The following is a 25,687-nucleotide window of genomic DNA, read 5'->3' on the forward strand; positions in this document are numbered from 1 at the left end:
GCATGGGGCGAATTAATACCCGCACTCTCTTTTCAACTTAACCTACTGCTGCTTCCATATATTCTTGATCTCATTCAACATAGAGGATTAAACTTAAAACGGTCTCAACTGTTCTGTTTAAAAATTCTTGTTGGCCACCCTATGCATACAAATGCCTGACTAGTTCTACAAAATAATAAAAGATTATGGCTATTTAATATTAATAATTTCAATTTTGTTTCGACATAATAATTTCGGTTATATGTTTGACATTAGCTACTGACTAAACCGTTACGGTTTAACTAACTAACTTCTAAAACATCAATATGCTAACATACTCTGAGAGCAAAGAGGGTGAGTCTGAGAGTCAAAATTGAATCATAACAAATAAACCCACCAACAACAAAATTACCTCTTTGCTTTATTAAGATGAGAGAGAGAGAGAGAGAGTAACACTCAATTTAGCTCTACGAAGTCGCAATAGTTGATTTTTGTTTGGTGGGTCGGTTGGTTTGTTTTGTTCAGTAAACTTTATTTTTGATCATAGTGTCGTTGATTGCCTTTTAATTCTAAAAAAAAACTATAAAAAGATAAATCAATTGGTGTACATGTAAAACAAATGCCGAAAAGCGCATAGAATTTGAAAAATCACCTGTGGTCAAAGATCAGCAAAAATGTACTTTCTAAAGAGTGCAGCCACAGCATTTACAACTACAACGTGGATGTTACTAACATTTCTGTCTACGTATTCGTTAATGGTTGCAGCAACACATGTTAATTCTCAATTACAGTCAACGGCTACAATTAGTTCGGCTTTTGCAGCGACACCGCACTGGCATGTACAATTCAAGCCGACTAATGTAACCGCTCATATGGACACGACAGTTAAGATTTTTGTGGAAATAACAAGTACGTTTGCTATTGAATTATAGTTTAAATCATTAAAATAGCTCGTGGGCAAAAACGCAAAATGCTTTAATGTTTGTTTAACCCTTTAAGGAGGAAGAACTTGCCGCTGTATAAAGTTTTGATTTTATTACATATGTTATTCATACTTAGAATGATTCTTTTTACAAAGTAAGGTGTCGCCAAAATGGTAAAAATGTTGCTACTTTTATGAAAAAAAAACACATGAGACATAAATATCCCATTCCCTTGTTGGTCATCTATTGATCAAATGCAATTTTTCGTAAATACAAAATGCAACATATATGTCCCATTTATCCTCAAAGGTTTAAAAACAATAAATACCGGTGTGTTTTGCAGTGTTTAAAAGAATGTAACAGTTTGCAACTTATGCAACAGACAAGAATGTCTACAGCATTTTAATTATATACTCAAAGAAATGTAATGAAAAATATCATGCAAACATTTTTAACACTACACTGAAAGAAAAATGTTCATGATATTAATGATTTTGTCATCACATTTATGAAACAAATAAAAGTGCGCTTAGTTCGGCCGGGCCGAATCTTGGGAAACCACCACCATGGATTCTGCTAAAAATTTATACGATATAAATTTAGTTGAAGGGCATAATTTCATTCTACATACTAAACTTCTGTCAAATCAGCAAAAATTAATGCCTCTAGGAATCGAACAAGGATGATCGGCTTCAGGGGCTCAAGAAGTCAAATCGGGAGATTGGTTTATATGGGATCTATATCAGATTATGGACCGATTTGGACCGTACTCGGCACAATTTTTGGTAGTCATAACAAAACACTACGTATGAAAATTGCTGCTTCCAGGGGCCCAGGAAGTCAAATCGGGAGATCAGTTTATTTGGGAGCTATATCTAAATCTGAACCGATATGCCGACATTTACAATCCCTAAAGTATCTGTGTAAAATTTCAAGCGGCTAGCTTTACGTCTTCGACCGCTATCGTGATTACGACTGACGGACATACCTAAATCGTCTTAGACCAATATTTCGAGGTGTTACAATCGGAATGACTAGATTAGTATACACCCATCTTATGGTATAAAAAATGTTAAAATACGTTTAAATGAAACTTTTCATAACATCTATGAAACACATTTCATAAATCTCAACTCAATGAAACATGTCATAATATTTATGAAAATCAAACATATAGTCTATGAAAAGTTGGCATATTACGAAAAACTTTCATAACATATATGAGTATTTTTCATAACGTTAAAAAAATATAAAATTTATAATTCTATTCATGAAAACCTTTTCTACTGTTTATAGAATGTTCTCATTACATTTATAAAAAAGAAAAATAAAACCAAAAGCTTGGCTATTTAGTTAAATTTATTGAGATAAAATTTTTACATAGATCTAGGTACTGTGTTGTTGTTGTGGAAGGGGGTAACGATTATTGACCTTGAAAAATGTTCATGATATTAATGATTTTGTCATCACATTTATGAGAAAAATGTTTTCATAAAATTTATGAAACACATTTATTTCATAAATCTCAATTCAATGAAACATGTCATAATGTTTATGAAATTCGAACATATATATTATGAAAATCAAACATGTAGTTTATGAAAAGTTATCATAACATTTATGAAAAGCTTTTATATCATTTATGAGTATTTTTCATAACATATAAGAAAAAAAATATGACATTTATAATAATATTGATTATATTCATGAAAACCTGTTCTGATGTTTATAAAATGTCTTCATTACATTTATAAAAAAGAAAAATAAAACCAAAAGCTTGGATATTTATTTAAATTTATTGAAATAAAATTTTTAAATAAATCTAGTTACTGTGTTGTTGTTGTGGAAGGGGTGTAACAATTCTTGACAAGCCTCTGGGAAAGCTTGATCGAAACGATACATAAAACGTACGCTGTACACGAAAACAAGTGTTCCACAGTTGAAAAAAAAATATTGCTTCACTGTTAGCTTTTTTGTGAAAATTTTGATGGTCTATCAATGGCTTCACTTGGCAAATTATGTACCAAGTTCTTACACTTCAATTTCTCGTACAGGCGATAGACAAAAGCTAAAAGTGTAAAAATGTGTTATTAGATTATGAAATTCTAATGAAATATCGCGTATCCTTGGGTTTATTTCATGTTGGAAAATTTATGACTCAAAAAACACTATATTACTGTATTATGTACTTACTTTTTAAAGTTTTCAAGTTAAAAACACCATATAGTATCAAGATGTTACGTATAATGAATGACGCAGAGATCTAACTGTGCGTGCTGTCATGTTGTGCATTGTTGTAATGTAAAGCATGCATGTGGGTATGCGTGTGTGTGTTTTTTCATTCATTCTTTTGCACACAGCAAAACCATGTGAGCAAAAATGGACAACAAACAAACGAGAAATAGCGACAAAATGCTGACCCTTAACAGTAAAAAGTGAAGCCATTGATAGATCATCAAAATGTAAACAAAAAAGGAAACCGCGAAGCAATCCAAAAGATTGGATATTTAAGCTTTTGGTTAAGGCATATTTTATAAATGGAATGAAAACATTTTATAAACAGCAGATAAAGGTTCGATGAATATAATAAATGCAAAATGCAAATTTTGCCCATGAACATACCGCTAAGGAACAGGGGCAAACTTCTCACTAATCCATGAGGGCAGTCCGATTCAAGTTTAAGCTCAATGATAAGGGGCCTCCTCCTTATAGTCGGGTCAGAACGGCGTGCCGCAGTGCGACACCTGTTTTGAGTTTTTACATGGAATAGTACCTTACAAATGTCGCCAGCATTAGGAGGGGATAACCACCGCTGAATATTTTATGATGGTCTCGCCAATAGTCAAACCCAGGCGATAAGCGTTATAGGCGGACATATTAAACTCTGCTCTTTGATATCATTATAAAATCACAAAAAAAAAAAAATATTGACCAATTTTTCTATGAAAATCAAATTCCGACGAAATTTTCTATAAAAATCAAATTTTGACCAAATTTTCTATCAAATTATAAAATCAAAAAAAAAAAATGTTGACCAATTTGTCTATGTAAATCAAATTTCGACAAAATTTTCTATGAAAATCAAATTTTGACCAAATTTTCTATAAAAATCAAATTCGACGAAATTTTCTATGAATATCCATTTTCGGTAGAAAATCAAAATTTGAAAAAATTTTCTATGAAAATCGAATATCGACGAAATTTTGTATAAAAGTATAATTTCGGCAAAAATTTCATGAAAATTATTTTTTGGAAAATTTTTTGCATTTTTTTAATTTACAATTGAAAAATAAATTTCAAAAAAATTTGCCAGAAAATAAAATTTTGACAAAATTTTTTATGAAGATTGAGTTTTAGAAAAAAATTCTGGAGAAATCAACTTTTGAAGAAATTTTTATGCAAATCAAATCGTTTATGGAAATAAAATGTTGACGAAATTTTTAATGACAATCAAATTTCCGCAAAATTTCGGAACAGGGGCAAACTTTTCACATATCAATGAGTGCAGTCCGATTCAAGTTTAAGCTCAATGATAAGGGGCCTCCTTCTTATAGCCGGGTCAGAACGGCGGGCCCCAGTGCGACACCTTTGTGGAGGGAAGTTGTACATGGCACTGTACCTCAAACATGTGTCAGCATTAGGAGGGGAATTCGGATTCGAACCCAGGCGTTCAGCGTCATAGGCGGACATGCCAACCCCTGCGCTACGGTGGCCTCCATAATAAATATTATTATAATTTTTATGAAATTTTTTCTTAAATGTTATGAAAAATACTCGTAAATATTATGAAAGTTTTTCATAAATGTTATGTAATTTTTTCATTAACTACAATATATGTTTGATTTTCATAAATATTATGACATGTTTCATTGAATTGAGATTTATGAAACGTTTTTCTAAATGTTATGAAAAGTTTCATTGGGACCTACTTAAAATTGTTTTTTCATAAATATTATGACATAATCATTAATATAATGAACATTTTTACTTTTGTATAGTTAAATCAAACCGATCAAAATGACCGGGTTAATTTTTAGCGACAAAATTTTAAGATTGAAACAATTTTCATACCCTCCACCATAGGATGGGGGTATACTAATTTCGTTATTCGATTTGTAACTCCTGGAAATATTTGCCTAAGACCTCATAAAGTATATATATTGTAGATCGTCATGACATATTAAGTCGATCTAGCCATGTCCTTCCGCCTGTCTGTCCGTCCGTCTGTCTGCCCGCGCGTCCGTCTGTCTGTCGAAAGCACGCTAACTTTCGAAGCAGTAAAGCTAACCGCTTGATATTTTGCACAAATACTTCTTATTAGTGTAGGTCGGTTGGGATTGTAAATGGGCCATATCGATCCATATTTTGATATAGCTGTCATATAAACCGATCTGGGGTCTTGACTTCGGGAGCCTCTAGAGGGCGTAATTCCCATCCGATTTAGCTGGAATTTAGCATGACGTGTTTCGTTATGACTTCCAACAACTGTGATAAGTATGGCTAAAATCGGTTCATAACATGATATAGCTGCCATATAAACCAATATTGAATCTTGACTTCTTGAACCACTAGAGGGTGCAATTCCTTTCCGATTCGGCTAAAATTTTGCATGACATGTTTTTTTGTTACTACTTTCCACAACTGTGGTAAGTATGGTTGAAATCGGTCAATAACCTGATAGAGCTGCCCTATAAACTGATCTGGGGTCTTGACTTCTTGAGCCACTAGAGGGCGCAATTCCTATCCGATTTGGATGAAATTTTGGACGACTTGTTTCGTTATGACTTCCAACAACTGTGGCAAATATTGTTCAAACCGGTCCATAACCTGATATATCTGACTTCTTCAGCCTCCAGAGGGCGCAATAATTTTCTGATTTAGCTGAAATTTTGTGCAACGGCTTCTTCCATGACCTTCAACATACATGTCAAATATGGTTTGAATCGGTTATAGCCTAATACAATTCCCCTATAAACCAATCTCCCTATTTTAATTTTTGAGCCCCTAAAGGGGGCACAATCTCTATTCGATTTGCCTGAAATTTTACACAATGACTTCTTTTATGGTTCCTAACACTCAATTCAATTATGGTCTGAATCGGACCATAACTTGATATAGCTTCAATAGCATAGCAATTCTTTTCTTTTATCCTTTGTTTGCCTTAAAAGAGATACCGGAAAAAAAACTCGACAAATGCCAACCATGGTTGAGGGTATATAAGATTCGGCCCGGCCGAACTTAGCACGCTTTTACTTGTTTTTATTAATTATGCTCCTTTATCAAAACTGAATATATTTCGGTTAAAAAAATATAGATGTATATATTTACAGAAAAATATATAGATTTTCTTTATAAAATTGTTTGTTTCGTATAGACCCAAAAATGGCTGAACAGACTTTCTTGAAATTTTCACAGATTGTGTAGGTTGGTCCAAAAGGAGAAATAAGCCATATAATTTTTTCATATCGGAAGGGGGGCGGACCCTCCCAAGTACCTTGGGAGCATCCCCAACCCCCAAATAGGCATATTGTACGATCATGTCAATATGGAACTCAAATGAAAGGTATACGGGAGTAAATTAAAAATATGACATTAAAAATGAGGTCCTAGTAATTGGGGCCGTCCCGCCCCAAAACCCCCTCCAAAAACTCCCAAATGGTAAAATTCCCCAATCATCTTTATATGGGGTTCAAATGGAAGCTATTTTGGAGTAGATTACGTATATAACAATAAAATGTATGTCCAAATATCTGAGGGCGTAGCGGAACGGGCAACTAGTACTCATATAAAAGATGTATTCTTACTAAATTTTTACATTTATAGAAAAATTAAATACCATTAAAATGTGCTTCGATTTGGGTTCCTATATAAATAATAAATTTTGAAAAATCGATCAAAATGACCGGTAGGTCTTTCTAGTTTTAAGTCTGTTTAAAAAAATTTATTTTATAAAAACACACCTCTCTTGCTTAAATTTCAGATATTGATGCAACCTATTTGAATGACATCAGTTTTCGTTTTTGCAGCGACAATAATCGCTTGGCTCAATCCAATGACCTTGTTTTGGGTTCACAAATAAATCCAGCAACTCGAAAATGGCAAGGAGACATTACCATCGATGCGAAACTTTTGGGTTATGCTCGTTTACATGTGGAGATGAGTAATAGCAGGGATAATACTAAGGAGATAAGCAGAGAATATTTAACATTGATAATAATCAGAAAGACACGTATAATAGATCATATATTTACGGGATCTGTGGCATTATTTGTTTCATTGTTGTACATTAATTTTGGAGCAGCACTGGACTTGTCGGTATTGAAGGGATTAATCATAAAACCAGTGGTAAGTTTTGGGCCAGAAATGTTGAACATTAAACATTTTAAATAAATTCCATTAAATTCCAGAGTGCTTCGATTGGCTTCTTGACACAATTCCTGCTGATGCCCCTCATAGGCTATGGTGTGGGTTACTTCTTATTTCCCGATAATGTGGAAATGCAATTGGGGCTGTTTTTCACTGGGGTGTCGCCCAGCGGAGGTGCCTCCAACATTTGGGCCGTACTTCTAGGCGGTAACATAAATTTATCCGTATTAATGACCACCATCAGTAATATTGCTGCATTTGCCATGATTCCTTTGTGGATTTTTACCTTGGGTCACTTAATATTCGCTAGGGGCCATATGACAATTCCCTATGCAAACATAGCCACTTTTGCTGTGGCCTTGGTGGTGCCGCTTACCATAGGTGTAATTATACAAAAATATTCACCACGCATGACAAGGATTTTGGTGAAACTGCTCAAGCCCATCTCCACCTGTTTGGTATTGTTTATAATCATATTTGCCACTGTGACCAATTTATATCTGTTTCAATTATTTTCATGGCAGGTAAGGTAAAACACCTTCTTCAATAAACAAATCATTAAGTAAATATTTTTTTCTTATAGATTATCTTAGCAGGACTATTACTACCCTGGCTGGGCTATATAATCGCTTGGAGTGTTGCTACTATCCTTAGACAAAATCCTGCAGATGCTTTAACTATAGCCATTGAGACGGGTATCCAGAATACCGGCATTGCTATATTTTTGTTACGAAGTTTGCCTCAACCTCAGGCTGATTTGACCACAGTTATTCCTGTGTCAGTGGCCATAATGACCCCCTTTCCTTTATTGTGTTTATATTTGTACAAAAAATGTAGTGAAAGAGAAATAAGATATGGTCTTTTAATAGATGATCGATCAACAGCATATTAGAAGTTATTTACATTTTTATAGTAAAAAATCGGTTTGTTATGTTTTTAAATGTAATTCGAAAACTATATATATATAAAATTAATTACAACACATTACTGTGGCATTATATTTATAAAGGACGTCTAGGAATTTTTATCAATCGGCCAGCCTAGTTCTTAAGGTCAAAATAGTCACATCAAGACGTAGATCGGTATTCACAAAACTTAATGCAACCTTAAAGTAGGTTTATTTGACAGCTCTATAAAGGAAATCTGTCAAATAAACCTACTTTAAAGCTGCAGTTTTTTGAATATGAGCAATAGACTGTAGAGTGACTTTTCATTTGAGCCCCATATTGCTATGCTCGGTAAATTTGTCCTCTTTGGGGGGTGCTTTGGTGGAGGGCAGGCTTTCCAAATGTGGGACACATTTGGATATCACATTCGTATTCTATTCTCAAATATCTCGTATTCTATTCTCAAATATCGTCAAAATGTTGGGGTTATGGCGGCCTGCATTGTTTTTTGTCCCTAACTTAGTTAAATCACACAGTATCTTGTTGTGTCATTATGATTGATCGACTGTTTTGGGATGAGGTGGTATCCCTAGATATATGGCCACAATAAATGTATAAAATTTGCAGTCTGCAACCTCTTTGAATTCCATATTGTCGTTTGGTGGGGAGAATCTACACCCTTATGCCACTTGAGCCCAAATTAGAATTGTCTTAATAGATCAATTAAAATATTTTTGGCGCTTTTAGAAAATCTAATCTACTCCCAAATACGTTTCCTTTGAATCTCACATAGCCATGATCGGCTAACATCCCCATTTGGGGGGCTTTTCGGGGGTGGCCCAATTACCTGGACCTCATATTTTAATTCATATTCGTAATCTACTCCCAAATACCTTTCATTTGAGTCCCATACTGATATGTACGTCCAATATGTTTGTTTGGGTGAGTTATGGGGTTGGGGTGGCCCCCGTGTCAATTGGACCCAATTTTAAATTCCTTATTCGTATTATACTCTCTAATACCCTTCATTTGAGACCCATATTGCCCTTATCGGTCAACCATAATTTTGGGTGGTGTTTTTGGGGTAACGGGGGAGGGTCTGCCCCTTCCGCTATCAATTAATTATAATTCCTCCTTCCAGACCATATTTGTAATCTACTCCCGAATACATTTCATTTGAGTTCCATATTGTCATGATCGTGCAATATGCCTATTTTAGAGGGTTTCGGGATTGGGGCTGCCCAAGTTACTTGGAATCAATTTTTATATCCACCACCATAGGATGGGGGTAGACTAATCTAGTCATTCCGTTTGTAACACCTTGAAATATTCGTCTAAGACCCCATAAAGTATATATATATTCTTGATCGTCTCGACGTTCGGAGTCGATCTAGCCATGTCCGTCCATCCGTCTGTCAAAATCACGATAGCGGTCTAACGCGTAAAGCTAACCGCTTGAAATTTTGCACAGATACCTAATGTCGATGTAGGTCGTTGGGGATTGCAAATGGGCCATTTCGGTTCAGATTTAGATAAAGCTCCCATATAAAACGATCTCCCGATTTGACTTCTTAAGCCCCTGGAAGCCACAATTTCCATCCCATTTATCCTAAATTTTGCACATGACGTTCTCTAATGACCTCCAACAATTGTGCCCAGTAAGGTCTAAATCGGTCTATAACCTGATTTGGCTCCCATATAAACCGATCTCCCGATTTGACTTCTTAAGCCCCTGGAAGCCACAATTTTCATCCAGTTTGGCCTAAATTTTGCACATAATGTTCTCTAATGACCTCCAATGAACTGTGCCAAGTAAGGTTCAAATCGGTCTACAACCTGGTATAGCTCCCATATAAACCGATCTCCTGATTTAACTTCTTGAGCCCTTACTTGCCGCAATTTTTGCCCCTGGAAGCCATAATATTTGTTCGATTTGGCTGAAATTTTGCACATACTTTTTTCTTATGACTTCTAACAACAGTGGCAAGTAAGGTCCAAATCGGCCTATAACTTGATATAGCTCCCATATAAACCGATCTCCCGATTGACTTCTTGAGCCCCTGGAAGCCTCAATTTTCATCCGATTTTGCTTAAATTTTTTACATAATACTCTCTTTTGACTTCTAACAACTGTGCCAAGTAAGGTCCAAATTGGTCTATGACCTGATATAGCTCCCATATAAACCGATCTCCCGATTTGATTTCTTGAGCCCCTGGAAGCCAAAATTTTCATCCGATTTTGCTTAAATTTTGCACATAATGTTCTCTAATGACTTCTAACAAATGTGCCAAGTAAGGTCTAAATTGGTCTATAACCTGATATAGATCCCATATAAACCGATCTCCCGATTTGACTTCTTGAGCCCCTGGAAGCCAAAATTTCCATACGATTTTGCTTAAATTTTGCACAAAGTGTTCTCTTATGACTTCTAACAACTTTTCCAAGTAAAGTCCATTTCGGTCTATAACCTGATATAGCTCCCATATAAACCGATCTCCCGATTTGACTTCTTGAGCCCCTGGAAGCCAAAATTTTTGACCGATTTGGCTGAAATTTTGCATGCGGTGTTCTATTTTAACTTTCAACAACTGTGCCTGATATAGCTCCCATACAAACCGGTCTCTCAATAATCCTTGTTCGGTTCGTAGAAGCTTTAATTTTGCTGGTTTGGCAGAAGTTTGGTATGTAGACTTAAATTTTGCCCTTCAACTAAATTTAGTTGAATAAATTTTTAGCAGATTTCATGGTGGCGGGTTCCCGATATTCGGCCCGGCCGAAGTTAGGAAGCTTTTACTTGTAATATATGTAGATTTAAAATTTTATTTTATTATTAATCACAATAAATTGGTATCATATTTGAATTTAATGGGTTTTTTTAAAATTATTATTGGGTTGCCCAAAAAGTAATTGCGGATTTTTCATATAGTCGGCGTTGACAAATTTTTTCACAGCTTGTGACTCTGTAATTGCATTCTTTCTTCTGTCAGTTATCAGCTGTTACTTTTAGCTTGCATTAGAAACAAAGTGTAAAAAAAGTATATTTGAGTAAAGTTCATTCTAAGTTTTATTAAAAATGCATTTACTTTCTTTTAAAAAATCCGCAATTACTTTTTGGGCAATCCAATATTATTGTTCTTTTTTAATTATGTTTTTTGACGATTATTATTATAATGGAGCTACTATTTGGTCCCACATTGGGATATCAGATTCGTATGCTACTCTCCAATATCTTTTTTTTAAGCCCGATATTGCCATGGTTGTTAAATATGTCCGACTTAGGGGTATTTTGGGGGGCTGGTCCTTCCCCCCCCCCCCCCCCCCCCCCTTCAATTTTTCATTTTCACCATGGAACCATTCTGCACCATATGCCAAATTCAAGAAATCGTTTTTTTTTAGTCTAAACGGAACATATAAACAAATAAACAAACCAACACAAATTAATTTTTATATATAAGACTAGCTCAGCCCGGCCCGCTTCGGTGCGCCTTTATCGTTCTTAGTCTATTTGTCTAGTCTAAAATTTGACATTTTATTTCTAAAGATTTTTATATCCACCCCCTTAGGTTTTTCTTTTTTTAATTCTGTTTTTTGACGATTTTCATAAATACTATAACGGAGCTTGTTGAAATTGCAAGTGAATGGACGGTCTTCTTATTAATTACATCAAAAAACGCATTGATCTTGCTCTCACTCCCAATCTCTTGCTCTCTCTCAAATCACTTTTAAACTCTCCCACACATTCACATTCACAACACACTTTCTCCACTCAAGTATTAAAGCATTTTTTTTTCTCCCAAACAAACAAGTAATTCAGATGTGAACAGTGACGATGGCGACGACACGATGAGACAGTAGAATCTCAATTGTTAAAACATTCGGTTGTGGTGTCTTATTTCATTCGCACGAGCATACATTTCAGTGGAATCAATTCGCCTGAAAAAATCCAATAAAATGTCTTAAAAATGTCTAAAACAATCCCCAAGTTTATGTGATAAGAATAAAAAAAGGTTTAATATCTATATTAAATCAAAATTTTTACAATGCAACTCAAACTTAAAATAATACAAAAGTGCCCACAGAATTAGAGAATTACGCATTGTGAATAGATTTTTCTATAACCTGTAATTAGCTCATTTAACATATTTCCGCCAATTTGAGCGAGCAGTCATGCATCACACAACAAAAAATGCATTCGATAGAACGTTTTTCATTCTCACAATGGCAATTTTGTTGACGCCGGCGTGTATGGAAATGACTTTGGGCGAGTCCCCTGTAGCAACTGCTGATCGAAATGAGGTCAATCCACTATGGCATGCGAACTTTACTCCAGCCAATATGACAGCACATATGGATAGCATGGTTACAATTAAGGTGGTAATAACGAGTGAGTTGAATGTAACCACAAATGTAATTGATATTGAAACTATCTGTTGAATAACCATTGCCATAGAGTTAGCATCGAAACATACCGGAGAAAAGTTTTCATTATTCAATCAATGAACTGAACTGAATAACTGAAAACACTACCTTTCTGCAGGGTAATAGAAATGTTTGCATTTTCCTGCAATAACATGAAATGAGTTATACCCATTGTTAAACATATTGATCGGAATAGCATAATGTGCCTCTATCTGTCCATGTATTGCTGACAGAAAGTGATATCAATTCAAACGACCACAATTTGCGTTTTTTTTTTTTTTGCGTAAAAATATTTTTTTATTGATTTAGACAAAAATATGTTTTCTAAAGTAGCAAGAAATCTTCATTTTATCCATTCACTTTTGCTCGATGTGATTACCTTTTGTCTTGACTATTGCTTTGAGTGATCAAAAAAAATTGCAAGCTGTACGAATCTAATCTGCCGGTATTTTAGTCCATTCCCGTACAATGACTTTTTTCAGTTCATCCTTACTGGCATTTAGAGAGCAACTCTATCTAAAATTATCCAAATAGGAAAGTCCATCGGTTTACCATTTGGCGAATTGGATAGCCACTGTGTGGAAGAAATAAAGTTCGCAACATAGTTGTAAGCCATTTTAGGTTTACACGGGCTTTATGTGACGGTGTCGTGTCTTGATCGATCAAAATATTGGGTTGCCCAAAAAGTAATTGAGGATTTTTCATATAGTCGGCGTTGAAAAATTTTTTCACAGCTTGTGACTCTGTAATTGCATTCTTTCTTCTGTCAGTTATCAGCTGTTACTTTTAGCTTGCTTTAGAAAAAAAGTGTAAAAAAAGTATATTTGATTAAGTTCATTCTAAGTTTTATTAAAAATGCATTTACTTTCTTTTAAAAAATCCGCAATTACTTTTTGGGCAACCAATATTTTCGTGTCAATGGCTCCAAAGCAACTTCCAAAATCTTTTCCCGATAAAAGGCCGCATTTACTTTGACGCCAGGCTCGATGAATACGGTTGGAGAGCGGTCATCGGCTGCCACAACCGCCCATACCATCACATAATGTAACAAGTAAAAAGACGTTAAGTTCGGCCGGGTCGAACTTTGGATACCCAACATCTCGGGTATATATGTAAACCACCTTTTGTCATAAATCTGTGAAAAATGCATAATTTATGCCCCCATAGCAGATTTATCGAAATATGGTTCGATTTGGACCAAATTCGACACGGATATTGAAAGGTGTAATAAGTGCAAGTCATTGTTCAATTTTGTAGAACAAAATATTAGTCTTTTGGGTAGCCATATCCAAATATAGACCGATCTGAACCATATACGACACGGATGTCGAAAAGTCTAACATAAATTACTGTGTCAAATTTCAGCGAAATCGTATCGGAGAGATCGGTCTATATGGCAGCTATATCCAAATTTGAACCGATCTAAGCCAAATTTAAGAAAAATGTCGAAGATTCTAACACAACTCACTGTCCCAAATTTCGGCGAAATTGGACAATAAATGCGCCTTTTATGGCCCCAAAACCTTAAATCGAGAGATCAGTCAGCTATATCCAAATCTGAACCGTTCTGGGTCACATTGAAAAAGGATGTCAAAGGGCGTAACATAACTCATGGTCCCAAATTTCGGCGAAAGCGGACAATAAATTCGCCTTTTTTTGGGCCAAAACCCTTATATCGAGAGATCGGTCTATATGGCAGCAATATCCAAATCTGGACCGATCTGAGCCAAATTAAAGAAGAATGTTGAAGGGTTTAACACAACTCACTGTCCCAAAATTTTGGCAAAATTAGACAATAAATTCTTATTTTATGTGCCCAAGTCCTTAAATCGAGAGATCGGTTTATATGGCAGCTATATCCAAATTTGGACCGATCTGTGTCATATTCCAGAAAGATGTCCAGGGGCCTAACTTAATTCACTGTCCCAAGTTTCGGCGACGTCGGACAATAAATACACCCTTTATAGGACCAAAACCTTAAATCGAGAGATCGGTCTATATGGCAGCTATATCCAAATCTGGACCGATCTGGACCAAGTTGAAGAAGGATGTCGATTGGCCTAACACAACTCACTGTCCCAAATTTTGGCAAAATCGGACAATAAATTCACCATTTATGGGCAGCTATATCCAAATCTGGACCGATCTGTGCCATATTCCAGAAAGATGTCGAGGGGCCTAACTTAACTCAAAGGCAAATTTTGCAATTTTTTCAATGAACATTCCACTAAGGAACAGGGGCAAACTTTTCACATACCAATGAGTGCAGTCCGATTCAAGTTTAAGCTCAATGATAAGGGGCCTCCTTTTTATAGCCGAGTTTGAACGGTGTGCCGAAATGCGACATCTATTTGGAGAGAAGTTTCAGCGTCATAGGCGTACATGCTAACCTCTGCGCTACGATGGCTTCCACTTAACTTAACTCACTGTCCCAAATTTCGGTGAGATCGGACATTAAATGTGCCTTTTATGGGCCCAAGACCTAAAATCGAGAGATCGGTCTGTATGGCAGCTTTATCCAAATCTGAACCGATCTGGGACAAATTGAAGAAGGATGTAGAAGGGCCTAACACAACACACTTTCCCAAATGTCAGCAAAATCGGATAATAAATGTGGCTTTTATGGGCCTAAGACCCTAAATCGGGGGATCGGTCTATATGGGGGCTATATCAGTATATAGCCCGATATAACCCATCTTCGAACTTAACCAGCTTATGAACAAAAAAAAGAACCTGTGCAAAGTTTCCGCTCAATATCCCTATTTTCGAAGAATGTAGCGTGATTTCAACAGACAGACGGACGGACATGGCAAGATCGTCTTAGATTTTTTCGCTGATCAAGAATATATTTATATACTTTATAGTGTCGGAAATGGATATTTCAATGTGTTGCATACGGAATGGCAAAATGAATATACCCCAATCCTTTAGTGGTGGGTATAAAAACGATCATTTTGGGATTTTGGGAATTGCTCAATTGGGAAATTCTTGTCATCAATAAACAGAATGTTCGTAAATTCAATACGAGTGTGCAAGCGCAGCAACTCCTTTGCCCTATCTAACCTAACTGTTTTTGGATTTAAAGGGTGATTTTTTTGAGGTTAGGATTTTCATGCATTAGTATTTGACAGATCACGTGGGATTTCAGACATGGTGTCAAAGAGAAAGATGCTCAGTATGCTTTGACATTTCATCATGAATAGACTTACTAACGAGCAACGCTTGCAAATCATTGAATTTTATTACCAAAATCAGTGTTCGGTTCGAAATGTGTTCATTCACCGTAACGTTGCGTCCAACAGCATCTTTGAAAAAATACGGTCCAATGATTCCACCAGCGTACAAACCACACCAAACAGTGCATTTTTCGGGATGCATGGGCAGTTCTTGAACGGCTTCTGGTTGCTCTTCACTCCAAATGCGGCAATTTTGCTTATTTACGTAGCCATTCAACCAGAAATGAGCCTCATCGCTGAACAAAATTTGTCAAAATTTGAACACATTTCGAACCGAACACTGATTTTGGTAATAAAATTCAATGATTTGCAAGCGTTGCTCGTTAGTAAGTCTATTCATGATGAAATGTCAAAGCATACTGAGCATCTTTCTCTTTGACACCATGTCTGAAATCCCACGTGATCTGTCAAATACTAATGCATGAAAATCCTAACCTCAAAAAAATCACCCTTTAGGTAAGGTGGTGTGCCTTTTGGCGCTTTTTGGGCTTTACCTTGAACTAATTTTTGTATATCCTTTTAGGAGATATTTATAGATTTTCAGCCATTTGATTGCCACTATGACGTGGATTACGTCGAAATCCAGGATTCACTTACCGACCATTTCAGTAGTTGTTGAAGATTTTTTGACAACCACCATGACGTTTGGCAATGCTACTACTAACGTTATAACGGTTTTTGGTGCGATACACATACATTTTGTTTACTTTGAGATGTTTGAATCCCCCAACAATAGCCGGTTGTATTTCTCCAGCCAAATACAACGTTTAAACACACGGTTGAACTATATCACGAATAACTTTTTTTAGAAATAAATTATATGCTTTTGGTGGCTTGTATACAATAGGTCTGTTCGCGTACTTTCCCAGTAAAAATTTGCTAGTAAAAATTTGTAGGAGAGTAAGGATAGACTTTTTTTTGACCTGACCATAACACGGTCCTACAGGCGGAGATCCGGGCGATCACGGAATGTGTGAAGTGGTGTGGTGCTAACGCGAGGACGTCGAGTGTGAACATCTTTACGAACAGTAACATGGTCATAAGGGCAATAACAAGCAGGAGGGTCAGGTCACGAACAGTCTTGCAGTGTAAGAAGGAGACTAACGCCTTCTCTGAGGATGGCAAAATCCGCATCGTTTGGGTGCCGGGCCATAACGCAGTAAGGGGGAATGAAAGACAGACGATTTGGCAGTGAAGGCCAGAGAACTGCCGTCGATAAACTTGGTTATCCCGAAGCCTTTCGGGTCGACGCAGTCCGATTTAAGGGAGTAGGCGGCAAACGAGCATGTAGCACTGTGGAACAGCGAAACAGTCGTTAGAACGGCGAAAATCCTATGGGGTGATCCAGATCGTGAGAGGACGAGGCTATTACGGAAAGGAAGTAAGAAGGAGGTCAATATAGCTGTTGGAGTCATAACGGGGCACATAGGACTACGAGTTCAGTTATGTAAAATCGGTGCGGCAAGTGATAGCATGTGGGCATGTGATGAGACGTTGGAGCATTTCCTATATTATTGCCCGGTTTTCGCGGCCAACAGACACCGGTACTTACGTGGGGACACGATACCACACATGAACCAACTTAGGGGTATGGGGAGTAGCACGGAATTCCTAACTTAAAATTTTCTTTTTCGAGGTTACTTTATAGTTTTTAAAGCGCACAACAAGCCGATTACTGGCTTAGATATATGTCCATGGGACGGATTAATATCTGCACCCTCTTTTCAACCTAACCTAACCTAAATGAAAATTAAAATAATTTCAATCACGATTGTTGTTGTTGTAGCAGTGTGTTGTACACCGAGGCGGCAGCCCTTGCCGATGAAGGGTTCCATCGGGTCAATCCGGTACGTACAACCGGCTGCCATGGGATTGTGATTGAAAATTGTTTCAGATTCAGTTAACAATTGTAAAAATTTCAATCAAAATTGTAATTAAAAAATGAAAAAATTCGGCAGAGCCCGGCCGGGATTCGAACCTGGTCACACGGATCAACAGTAAGAGCCGTTGCCGTTGTCTAGCGTTCGAAGCCATCAATACAACTTCCAACAGATGCACAAAATCATATGTACTACGGAAGAAGTGTAATTGTCACAGAAAAATAGACTGTCATTACACAAAAACACATGCATTGGGAAAAAGTACAGCTAATAGACAGGGTTGTCGAGCGTGGTTAATGTGGTAATTGTATCATAGATGCGTTTTCACAATTAATACGATTCAAATACAACATACCAACGCACGGCCCTTGAAGCCATCACACCTAATATGGTCTTCTAACCAAAGACGAAACGCGTTCTATAGTGGTTGGTGTGTGTTGCTATCTTTGGCTTTCCTTTTCCATTTGCAATCTCCGCTCATTAAGCTCGTCTCGAAAGGGAAACAAACAAAAATTGTAAAATTTAATGATCTTCGCCCTAACAGGCGTAAAAATTGAAAAATAGAAAAAAATTATATTCAATTAAAAAATGATTGAATCAATAAATTTTTTAACTGAAAACGAATTTATTTTCAATTGAAAATTTGTTATCGATGTTATTAGTTTCAATTGTGGAGAAAATTGTTAAAAAATTTAAATGAAGAAAACAATGGGAGAAATTTATTCCGAAAATAAAAATCATATGTAATTGTCAGAAATATTTCATAAAAAAAAATTAAAATTTGGAAAAAAAAATTATTCAGAGAAAATTTTTTTTGAAAACCAAATTTTGAAAAATTATCGATATTGAAGATATGGAAACAGTGTGAGATTGTGGTTTTTTCAATGTTTGCAATGAAACGTTTGTAAACTACAGATGAAAATTGGCCATTCCAGCTAAAGTTTGTAACATCATGATATAAAAATATTGATTTTGATATAGCAGTGTAAATTTGCAATCAGATGAGTCTTTAAAAACTTACTCAACCATATAATCTAGTCATGCGATGTTAGTTAAGAAGATTTTTGATGTATTTACGTTGCCTATATGGAATGCACGTTCATGTGGTGTTACTGATATGCTCGTACGAGTATAAGTTTCCTTCAAATGCAATAAAATATAGATAATGCATTATCTCAGATAAAGAGGTGTTATCCAAACGTACATAAGAAACTATTAGCACTTGTTTAAGTGAAAACATTTTTTTTAACTCTCATTCAAAAGTAAGTTCCCTTAAGGTAGGTAAGATAGTAGCAATGATTCATGCTTACATTGTTTTTACTCTACATATATCTTAAAGAGACATTTTCTTATCAGTTATAATCTAAAGATGACACTGAATGAGTCAACGTCATTCAATTGCTCTTCAGATGTATACACAAAAAAAAATTCAAAATTACATTCAATTAAGAAATTTTTACATTCAATTAAAAATTTTGCTGAAATCGATCCTATAAAGGAATTTGTGTTATTGATTAATAATTTTGCAATTTGCTCAAAAATCCAATTAAAGTGGTTATTAACTCATAAACTTGTTATTTGAAAGTTGCGCAAATTTTTTACTGTTTTAATAAAAATAAGTAATTGATATTTTTCCCATAGAATAAAAAACTTTTAATCTCATTTGATTAGATTGTTTATAAAACATGAAATATATTGCCTAACAATTACCACTCTGTTCCCGCGGCGATCGGTTCTTTTGACCGGAACGAGCTTGCTCACACACAGGAACTTGACGAGGATCGCCTCCAAAGGAAAATGTGGTTACAACAACAACAATAACAGGATTACTTTGAATTACGTCATAAGTAGAAGAAATGGGTTGCTCATTTTATGTGTAAACAAGTAAAAGCGTGCTAAGTTCAGCCGGGCCGAATCTTATATACCCTCCACCATGGATCGCATTTGTCGAGTTCTTTTCCCGGCATCTCTTATTAGGCAAAAAAAAAAGGATAAAAGAAAAGATTTGCTCTCCTATTAGAGCGAAATCAAGATATGGTCCGGTTCGGACCACAATTAAATTATATGTTGGGGACCTGTGTAAAATGTCAGCCAATTCGAATAAGAATTGCGCCCTTTGGGGGCTCAAGAAGTAAAATAGACAGATCGATTTATATGGGAGCTGTATCAGGCTATAGACCGATTCAGACCATAATAAATACGTATGTTGATGGTCATGAGATGATCCGTCGTACGAAATTTCAGGCAAATCGGGTAATAACTGCGACCTCTAGAGGATCAAGAAGTCAAGATCCCAGATCGGTGTATATTGCAGCTATATCAGGTTATAAACCGATTTGAACCTTATTTGGCACAGTTGTTGAATATCGTAACAAATACTTAGTGCAAAATTGCATTCAAATCGGATAAGAATTGCGCCCTCTAGTGGCTCAGGGAGTCAAGATTCAAGATCGGTTTATATGGGAGCTATATCAGGTTATTGACCGATTTGAACCTTATTTGGCAAAGTTGTTGAAAGTCAAAAAAAATACGTCATGCAAAAATTCAGCCAAGTCGAATAGGAATTGCGCCCTCTAGAAGCTCAAGAAGTCAAGATCCTAGATCGGTTTATATGACAGCTGTATTAGGTTATGAACTGATTTGAACCTTATTTGGCACAGTTGTTGGATATCGTAACAAAATACTTAGTGCAAAATTGCATTCAAATCGGATATGAATTGCGCCCTCTAGTGGCTCAGGGAGTCAAGATTCAAGATCGGTTTATATGGGAGCTATATCAGGTTATTGACCGATTTGAACCTAACTTAGCACAGTTGTTGAAAGTCATAGCGAAACACGTCGCGCAAAATTTCATTCAAATCGGATAAGAATTGCGCCCTCTAGTGACTCAAGAAGTCAAGACCCAAGATCGGTTTATATGGCAGCTATATCAGGTTATGGACCGATTTAAACCATACTTGGCACAGTTTTAATATCACAACAAAACACGTCGTGCAAAATTTCACTCCAATCGGATAAGAATTGCGCCCTCTACTGGCTCAAGGAGTCAAGATTCAAGATTGGTTTATATGGGAGCTAAATATATCAGGTTATTGACCGATTTGAACCTAACTTAGCACAGTTGTTGAATATCATAACAAAATACTTCGTGCAAAATTTCATTCCAATCGGATAAGAATTGCGCCCTCTAGAGGCTCAAGAAGTCAAGACCCATTATTGGTTTATAAGGCAGCTATATCAAAACATGGACCGATATGGCCCATTTACAATCACAACCGACCTACACTACCAAGAAGTATTTGTGCAAAATTTCAAGCGACTAGCTTTACTTCTTTGAAAGTTAGCGTGCTTTCGACAAACGGACGGACATGGTTAGATCGACATAAAATGTCACGACGATCAAGAATATATATAAAGGGTGATTTTTTTGAGGTTAGGATTTTCATGCATTAGTATTTGACAGATCACGTGGGATTTCAGACATGGTGTCAAAGAGAAAGATGCTCAGTATGCTTTGACATTTCATCATGAATAGACTTACTAACGAGCAACGCTTGCAAATCATTGAATTTTATTACCAAAATCAGTGTTCGGTTCGAAAAAGATTCCTTAACTCTCGTACCAGTTACAGTCAATATCAGAACTTACACCCTTTTTACCGAAATTTAAAATAATGAGACTCCTTGTAACTGTATGTGGTCTCTCGACATCCATTGTTTTGTTCTGCACTCTTAACAAATATGCAGAAACGACAAGAAGTGAAGTAATTTTGAGTTATCCCCAGCGATTTTTTCAATAATTAATTTGGTATTTATTTTTGTTTGGAAAAACCTACCAAAAATTGAGGTCAGTCTACCAACCTACCAAGAGAATTAAAACCTAACTGATTTGGTAGGAACCTACCAAAAATGGCAGTACTGCTGCTTTTGATGGAAAATAACGTGAACCAGGTGGCGTATGACGTATGGTATATAAAGGCATAATTATCGCATAGCAAACATACGCACCCATGTTCAATAATTTTAATAAAGCATTTTAGTGGTATTGTGTCAGAGTTTTGCGCCAATTCATGGGAGTTACGAATTTTAACTTTTAAACTTGACCATAATTTGGGATATACCACGCATTTCTGACACAATATGAGGAAATCATTACTTGTCCCTATGACCAGAATTTTAAATAGAAACACTAAAAAATCGGAGCATTACTGTTACTCTATATATTTGGTAGAATTTCCAGATTACATTTTGGACATCTCAATTCGGTCACTTTCACATCTTTCCATTTCTCTCTTCGTCCTGTGGAATAGATATTTCTCAGCTTCCTTTTTTTGTCAAGACCCAACGTAAGCGGAGGGTCCGCCCCCTTGCGAAATCAAAAAATTATATAGCCTATGTTTCCTTCCAGACCAATCTACACAATCTGTGAAAATTTCTAGGTAATCGGTTCAGCCGTTTTTGAGTCTGTACGGAACAAACAAACCGACAAACAAACAAACACAAATTCAATTTTATATATAAAGAATTTTATTTGAAGAGAATTTGATTTTCATTAAAAATTTTGGCAAATTAATTTTCTACAAAATTTTGGAGAAATTCAACTTTCTAGAAATTTTCGTCAAAATTTTATTTCATAGAAAATTCCATTGGCATTAATATTATAGAAAATTTGTTCAAACTTGATTTTAATAAAAAATTTCCTCAAAAAAATGATTTTCATAGAAAATTTTGTCAAGTTTGATTTTGATACAAAATTTCTTCAAAAATTGTTTTTCCCAGAAAATTTTGTGGAAAGTTTTGCTAAAATTCGATTTTTATGAAAAATTTTGCCAAAATTTTAATTTCTGGCACATTTTTTAGAAAAAAATTTTGTCAAAATTTAATTCTCAAAAAAACGTCAAAAAATTTGATTTGTATAGAAAATTTTGTCGAAATTTGATTTTTTTAGAAAATTTTGTCGAAATTTGATTTTTTAGAAAAATTTTTCAAAATTTGATTTTCATAGAAAATTTTATTTAATTTTATTTATTTCATACAATGTCCAAAATTCTCTAGACCTAATTTCGTATTACAATCCGCGAACAAATTTCTTCAATATTCGATTTTCATAGAAAATTTGACCAAAATTTGATTTTCATGGAAAATTTTGTTTAAAGTTGATTTTCATACAAAATTTGGACAAAATTTGATTTTCATAGAAAATTTCGTCCATTTGATTCCCATGGAAAATTTCATCGAAATTGGATTTTCATACAAATTTTCATCGATATTTGATTTTCCAGAAATTTTCGTTAAAGTTAGATTTTCATAATAACTTTCCTCGGAATTTGATTTTCATAGAAAATTTCGTTGCAATTAGATTTTTTTAATTCAAAACCATTTTTGTTTTACTTTACAGATATCAGTGTTGCCAACTTAAATGAGGTTAATTTTCGATTTCACAGCAAAAATGAACATCTGGCCCAAGTAGATGATTTAGTTCTGGGCACAGAGATAGATAAAAATACACATTCGTGGCAGGGGAATATCACCATCGATGTGAAATTTTTGGGATTTACACAAATTCAAGTGCAGATGATCAATGAAAAGGATAACACCACAGAGATTGGTAAAGAATTATTGCCGTTGATTATAATACGAAAGAAGCGAGTAATCGATCATGTATTTACGGGCTCTGTGGCCCTGTTGGTATCCTTATTGTATATCAATTTTGGGGCAGCCTTGGATTTGACGGTGCTAAAGGGACTCATAATAAAACCGGTGGTAAGTGTGTTATTAATAGGTCTTTTCGTGTACTTTTCCAATTCTAATTTACAGGAGAGTAAGCACAGACTTTGCTCTTTTTTGCCATTTAATTGAATTAAGCAGCTAGTATTCCTTAAACAGCTGTTCGATGCTGGTAATTTCTGCTGGCAAAAACACCTCCAGTAGACATTTGCAAGCTCTCAATTATCAATCATATATTGGGTTGGCCAAAAAGTAATTGCGGATTTTTTAAAAGAAAGTAAATGCATTTTTAATAAAACTTAGAATGAACTTTAATCAAATATACTTTTTTACACTTTTTTTCTAAAGCAAGCTAAAAGTAACAGCTGATAACTGACAGAAGAAAGAATGCAATTACAGAGTCACAAGCTGTGAAAAAATTTGTCAACGCCGACTATATGAAAAATCCGCAATTACTTTTTGGGCAACCCAATATTATATGTGTTTTAGGAAAACCTGCTGCTTTAATCCCAAAAAAAATATCAAAAGATAATAAAGTCTGAGCTTACTCTCCTGCAAACACACCTAATGTTAATTATAAAAATTTAAAAACTTTAAACCATATCTCTTTTTTCCAGGGCCCCTCAATTGGCTTTGCTTCCCAGTTTTTGCTTATGCCTCTGACAAGTTTCGCTATTGGCCTTTTTGTATTCCCTCATAACGTTGAAATGCAATTGGGTCTCTTCTTCACAGGAGTTTCTCCCAGTGGTGGTGCTTCCAACATATGGTCGGTGTTACTGGGAGGAAATATCAACTTATCGGTGCTGATGACTACGGTCAGCAATATTGCAGCCTTTGCCATGATGCCTTTGTGGATTTTCTCTTTGGGCAGTTTGATATTTGCTCGAGGAAATATGGAAATTCCTTATGGAAATATAGCCACCTATGCGGTTGCGTTAGTGGTGCCCTTGGCCATTGGTATAGCCATACAAAAATGTTCGCCACGCTTGACAAGGATTTTGGTGCGCTTCCTTAAGCCCATATCAACGTGCCTGATATTGTTTATAATTATATTTGCAATAGTAACAAATTTGTATATGTTTCAACTGTTCTCATGGCAGGTAAGTTTGGTTGAAAAACTAAAATTTAAATTCCATAGCAGCATACTATCCGGTTATAGACCTATTTCTATTAAAAGAATAATACAACTTTTTATAATTTCTTCTACACTGTAAATAATTTTTGTTTTTTTCTTTTTGTTAAACTTCTAATTTGTTTCGTATTTTTATCTTTAAGATTATTTTGGGTGGTTTATTGCTTCCCTGGCTGGGTTATTTATTTGCCTGGACTTTGGCCAAGACCCTGAAACAAAACCCTTCCGATGCTTTGACCATAGCCATTGAAACGGGTATACAAAATACAGGAATATCAATTTTTCTTCTACGCAGTTTGCCACAACCGCAGGCGGATTTGACTACTGTAATACCTGTTGCGGTGGCCATTATGACACCGTTTCCTTTATTAGCTTTATATTTGTATCAGAAATTTACAGGCCATGTCATAAAGGGCGACAACTCACTACAGGAGGAACACGAAAATATGAGGACATCGTAAAAATCTACACTCCATTAAGGGTTGAATTGTTTTGTCATGCCTTGCATGTAACTCTACCAAATGCAAATCTGTATATATACCAAGTGCACATATGTACATACATACCTTTTTCTAAATGTATTTTGTTTTCTTGTTAATAAATTATATTTCTTTTGAGTTTGTCTTCATTTGTAATTGTTTGTTTTCTTATATCATAAATGTTGTGCTGTCTGGGTGTGAGTCATTCATTGTACATCTCAGGCACTGGTGGCTTGTAGAATCTTTAACAAACATTGTGTGGTATTTGCCTCCAAATCCAGTTTTCTGAATTCCTTTATGTAGCCCACATAATTTGTAGGTGCTTGCACCAAACTGTTTAACAGATTTGGTGTTAGCTGATAGTAAATGACCACAGCCACTAAATGGGCCAAGTCCTGTTGTGTTAGATTTGCTATAACATGAGATTCGAAATCATGTGAACTTAAAAATTGTCTTAGCGGTGCCGATAGCTTTTGCCGGCAAGTCTCCATAAAAACTTTAAATTGTTCAATATAAGAGGATATAAGTTCCTTCGGGAATAATATATGCGGATGGGAATACTGATCGAGATAACAATTTAATAATTTCAATTGCCAGACATCATTGAAATTGGACTCTTGGGTGGTGAGGCGTAAAATATGCTATACGAAGAAAGGAGC

At 35.5% G+C, this 25,687-nt stretch overlaps 3 protein-coding genes across 5 annotated transcripts in view; 2 read left to right on the forward strand and 1 right to left on the reverse strand.

Annotated features, from left to right (window-relative positions):
• Window positions 1-235: 235 nt before the first annotated feature.
• LOC106081577 (P3 protein) lies at window positions 236-8,255 on the forward strand. 2 transcript variants are annotated; one of them, XM_013243640.2, is made up of 4 exons: window positions 236-333; window positions 6,883-7,247; window positions 7,310-7,792; window positions 7,852-8,255. In XM_013243640.2, the coding sequence occupies exons 1-4, from the start codon at window positions 306-308 to the stop codon at window positions 8,158-8,160; spliced, it is 1,185 nt and encodes a 394-aa protein (XP_013099094.1). In that variant the 5' UTR covers window positions 236-305; the 3' UTR covers window positions 8,161-8,255. The 2 variants fall into 2 exon arrangements, with proteins under 2 accessions (XP_013099094.1, XP_013099085.1); XM_013243631.2 differs by lacking the exon at window positions 236-333 and adding an exon at window positions 451-888.
• A 3,747-nt stretch (window positions 8,256-12,002) lies between these two features.
• LOC106081839 (P3 protein) lies at window positions 12,003-25,177 on the forward strand. The gene is made up of 4 exons (XM_013244060.2): window positions 12,003-12,540; window positions 23,089-23,453; window positions 24,035-24,517; window positions 24,693-25,177. Exons 1-4 carry the CDS (start codon window positions 12,324-12,326, stop codon window positions 25,008-25,010), a joined length of 1,383 nt encoding a protein of 460 aa, XP_013099514.2. The 5' UTR covers window positions 12,003-12,323; the 3' UTR covers window positions 25,011-25,177.
• Window positions 13,089-25,687, reverse strand: part of LOC106081831 (anaphase-promoting complex subunit 1) — a 28,604-nt gene continuing 16,005 nt past the window's right edge. The window contains exons 15-16 of one of the 2 annotated variants that reach the window (XR_009398030.1): window positions 25,116-25,669; window positions 13,089-13,149 (exon numbers count right to left, since the gene is read on the reverse strand). Coding sequence is in view for 1 of the 2 variants with exons in the window: in XM_059366904.1 (XP_059222887.1) it covers window positions 25,247-25,669 (423 nt within the window). In the remaining variant the exon portion in view is untranslated. Of the gene's footprint in view, window positions 13,150-24,871; window positions 25,670-25,687 lie in introns of those variants that run through there. The other variant, XM_059366904.1, reaches the window with a different exon arrangement.

This window comes from Stomoxys calcitrans, chromosome 4, assembly GCF_963082655.1.
Source record: "Stomoxys calcitrans chromosome 4, idStoCalc2.1, whole genome shotgun sequence".
NCBI lineage: Eukaryota > Metazoa > Arthropoda > Insecta > Diptera > Muscidae > Stomoxys > Stomoxys calcitrans.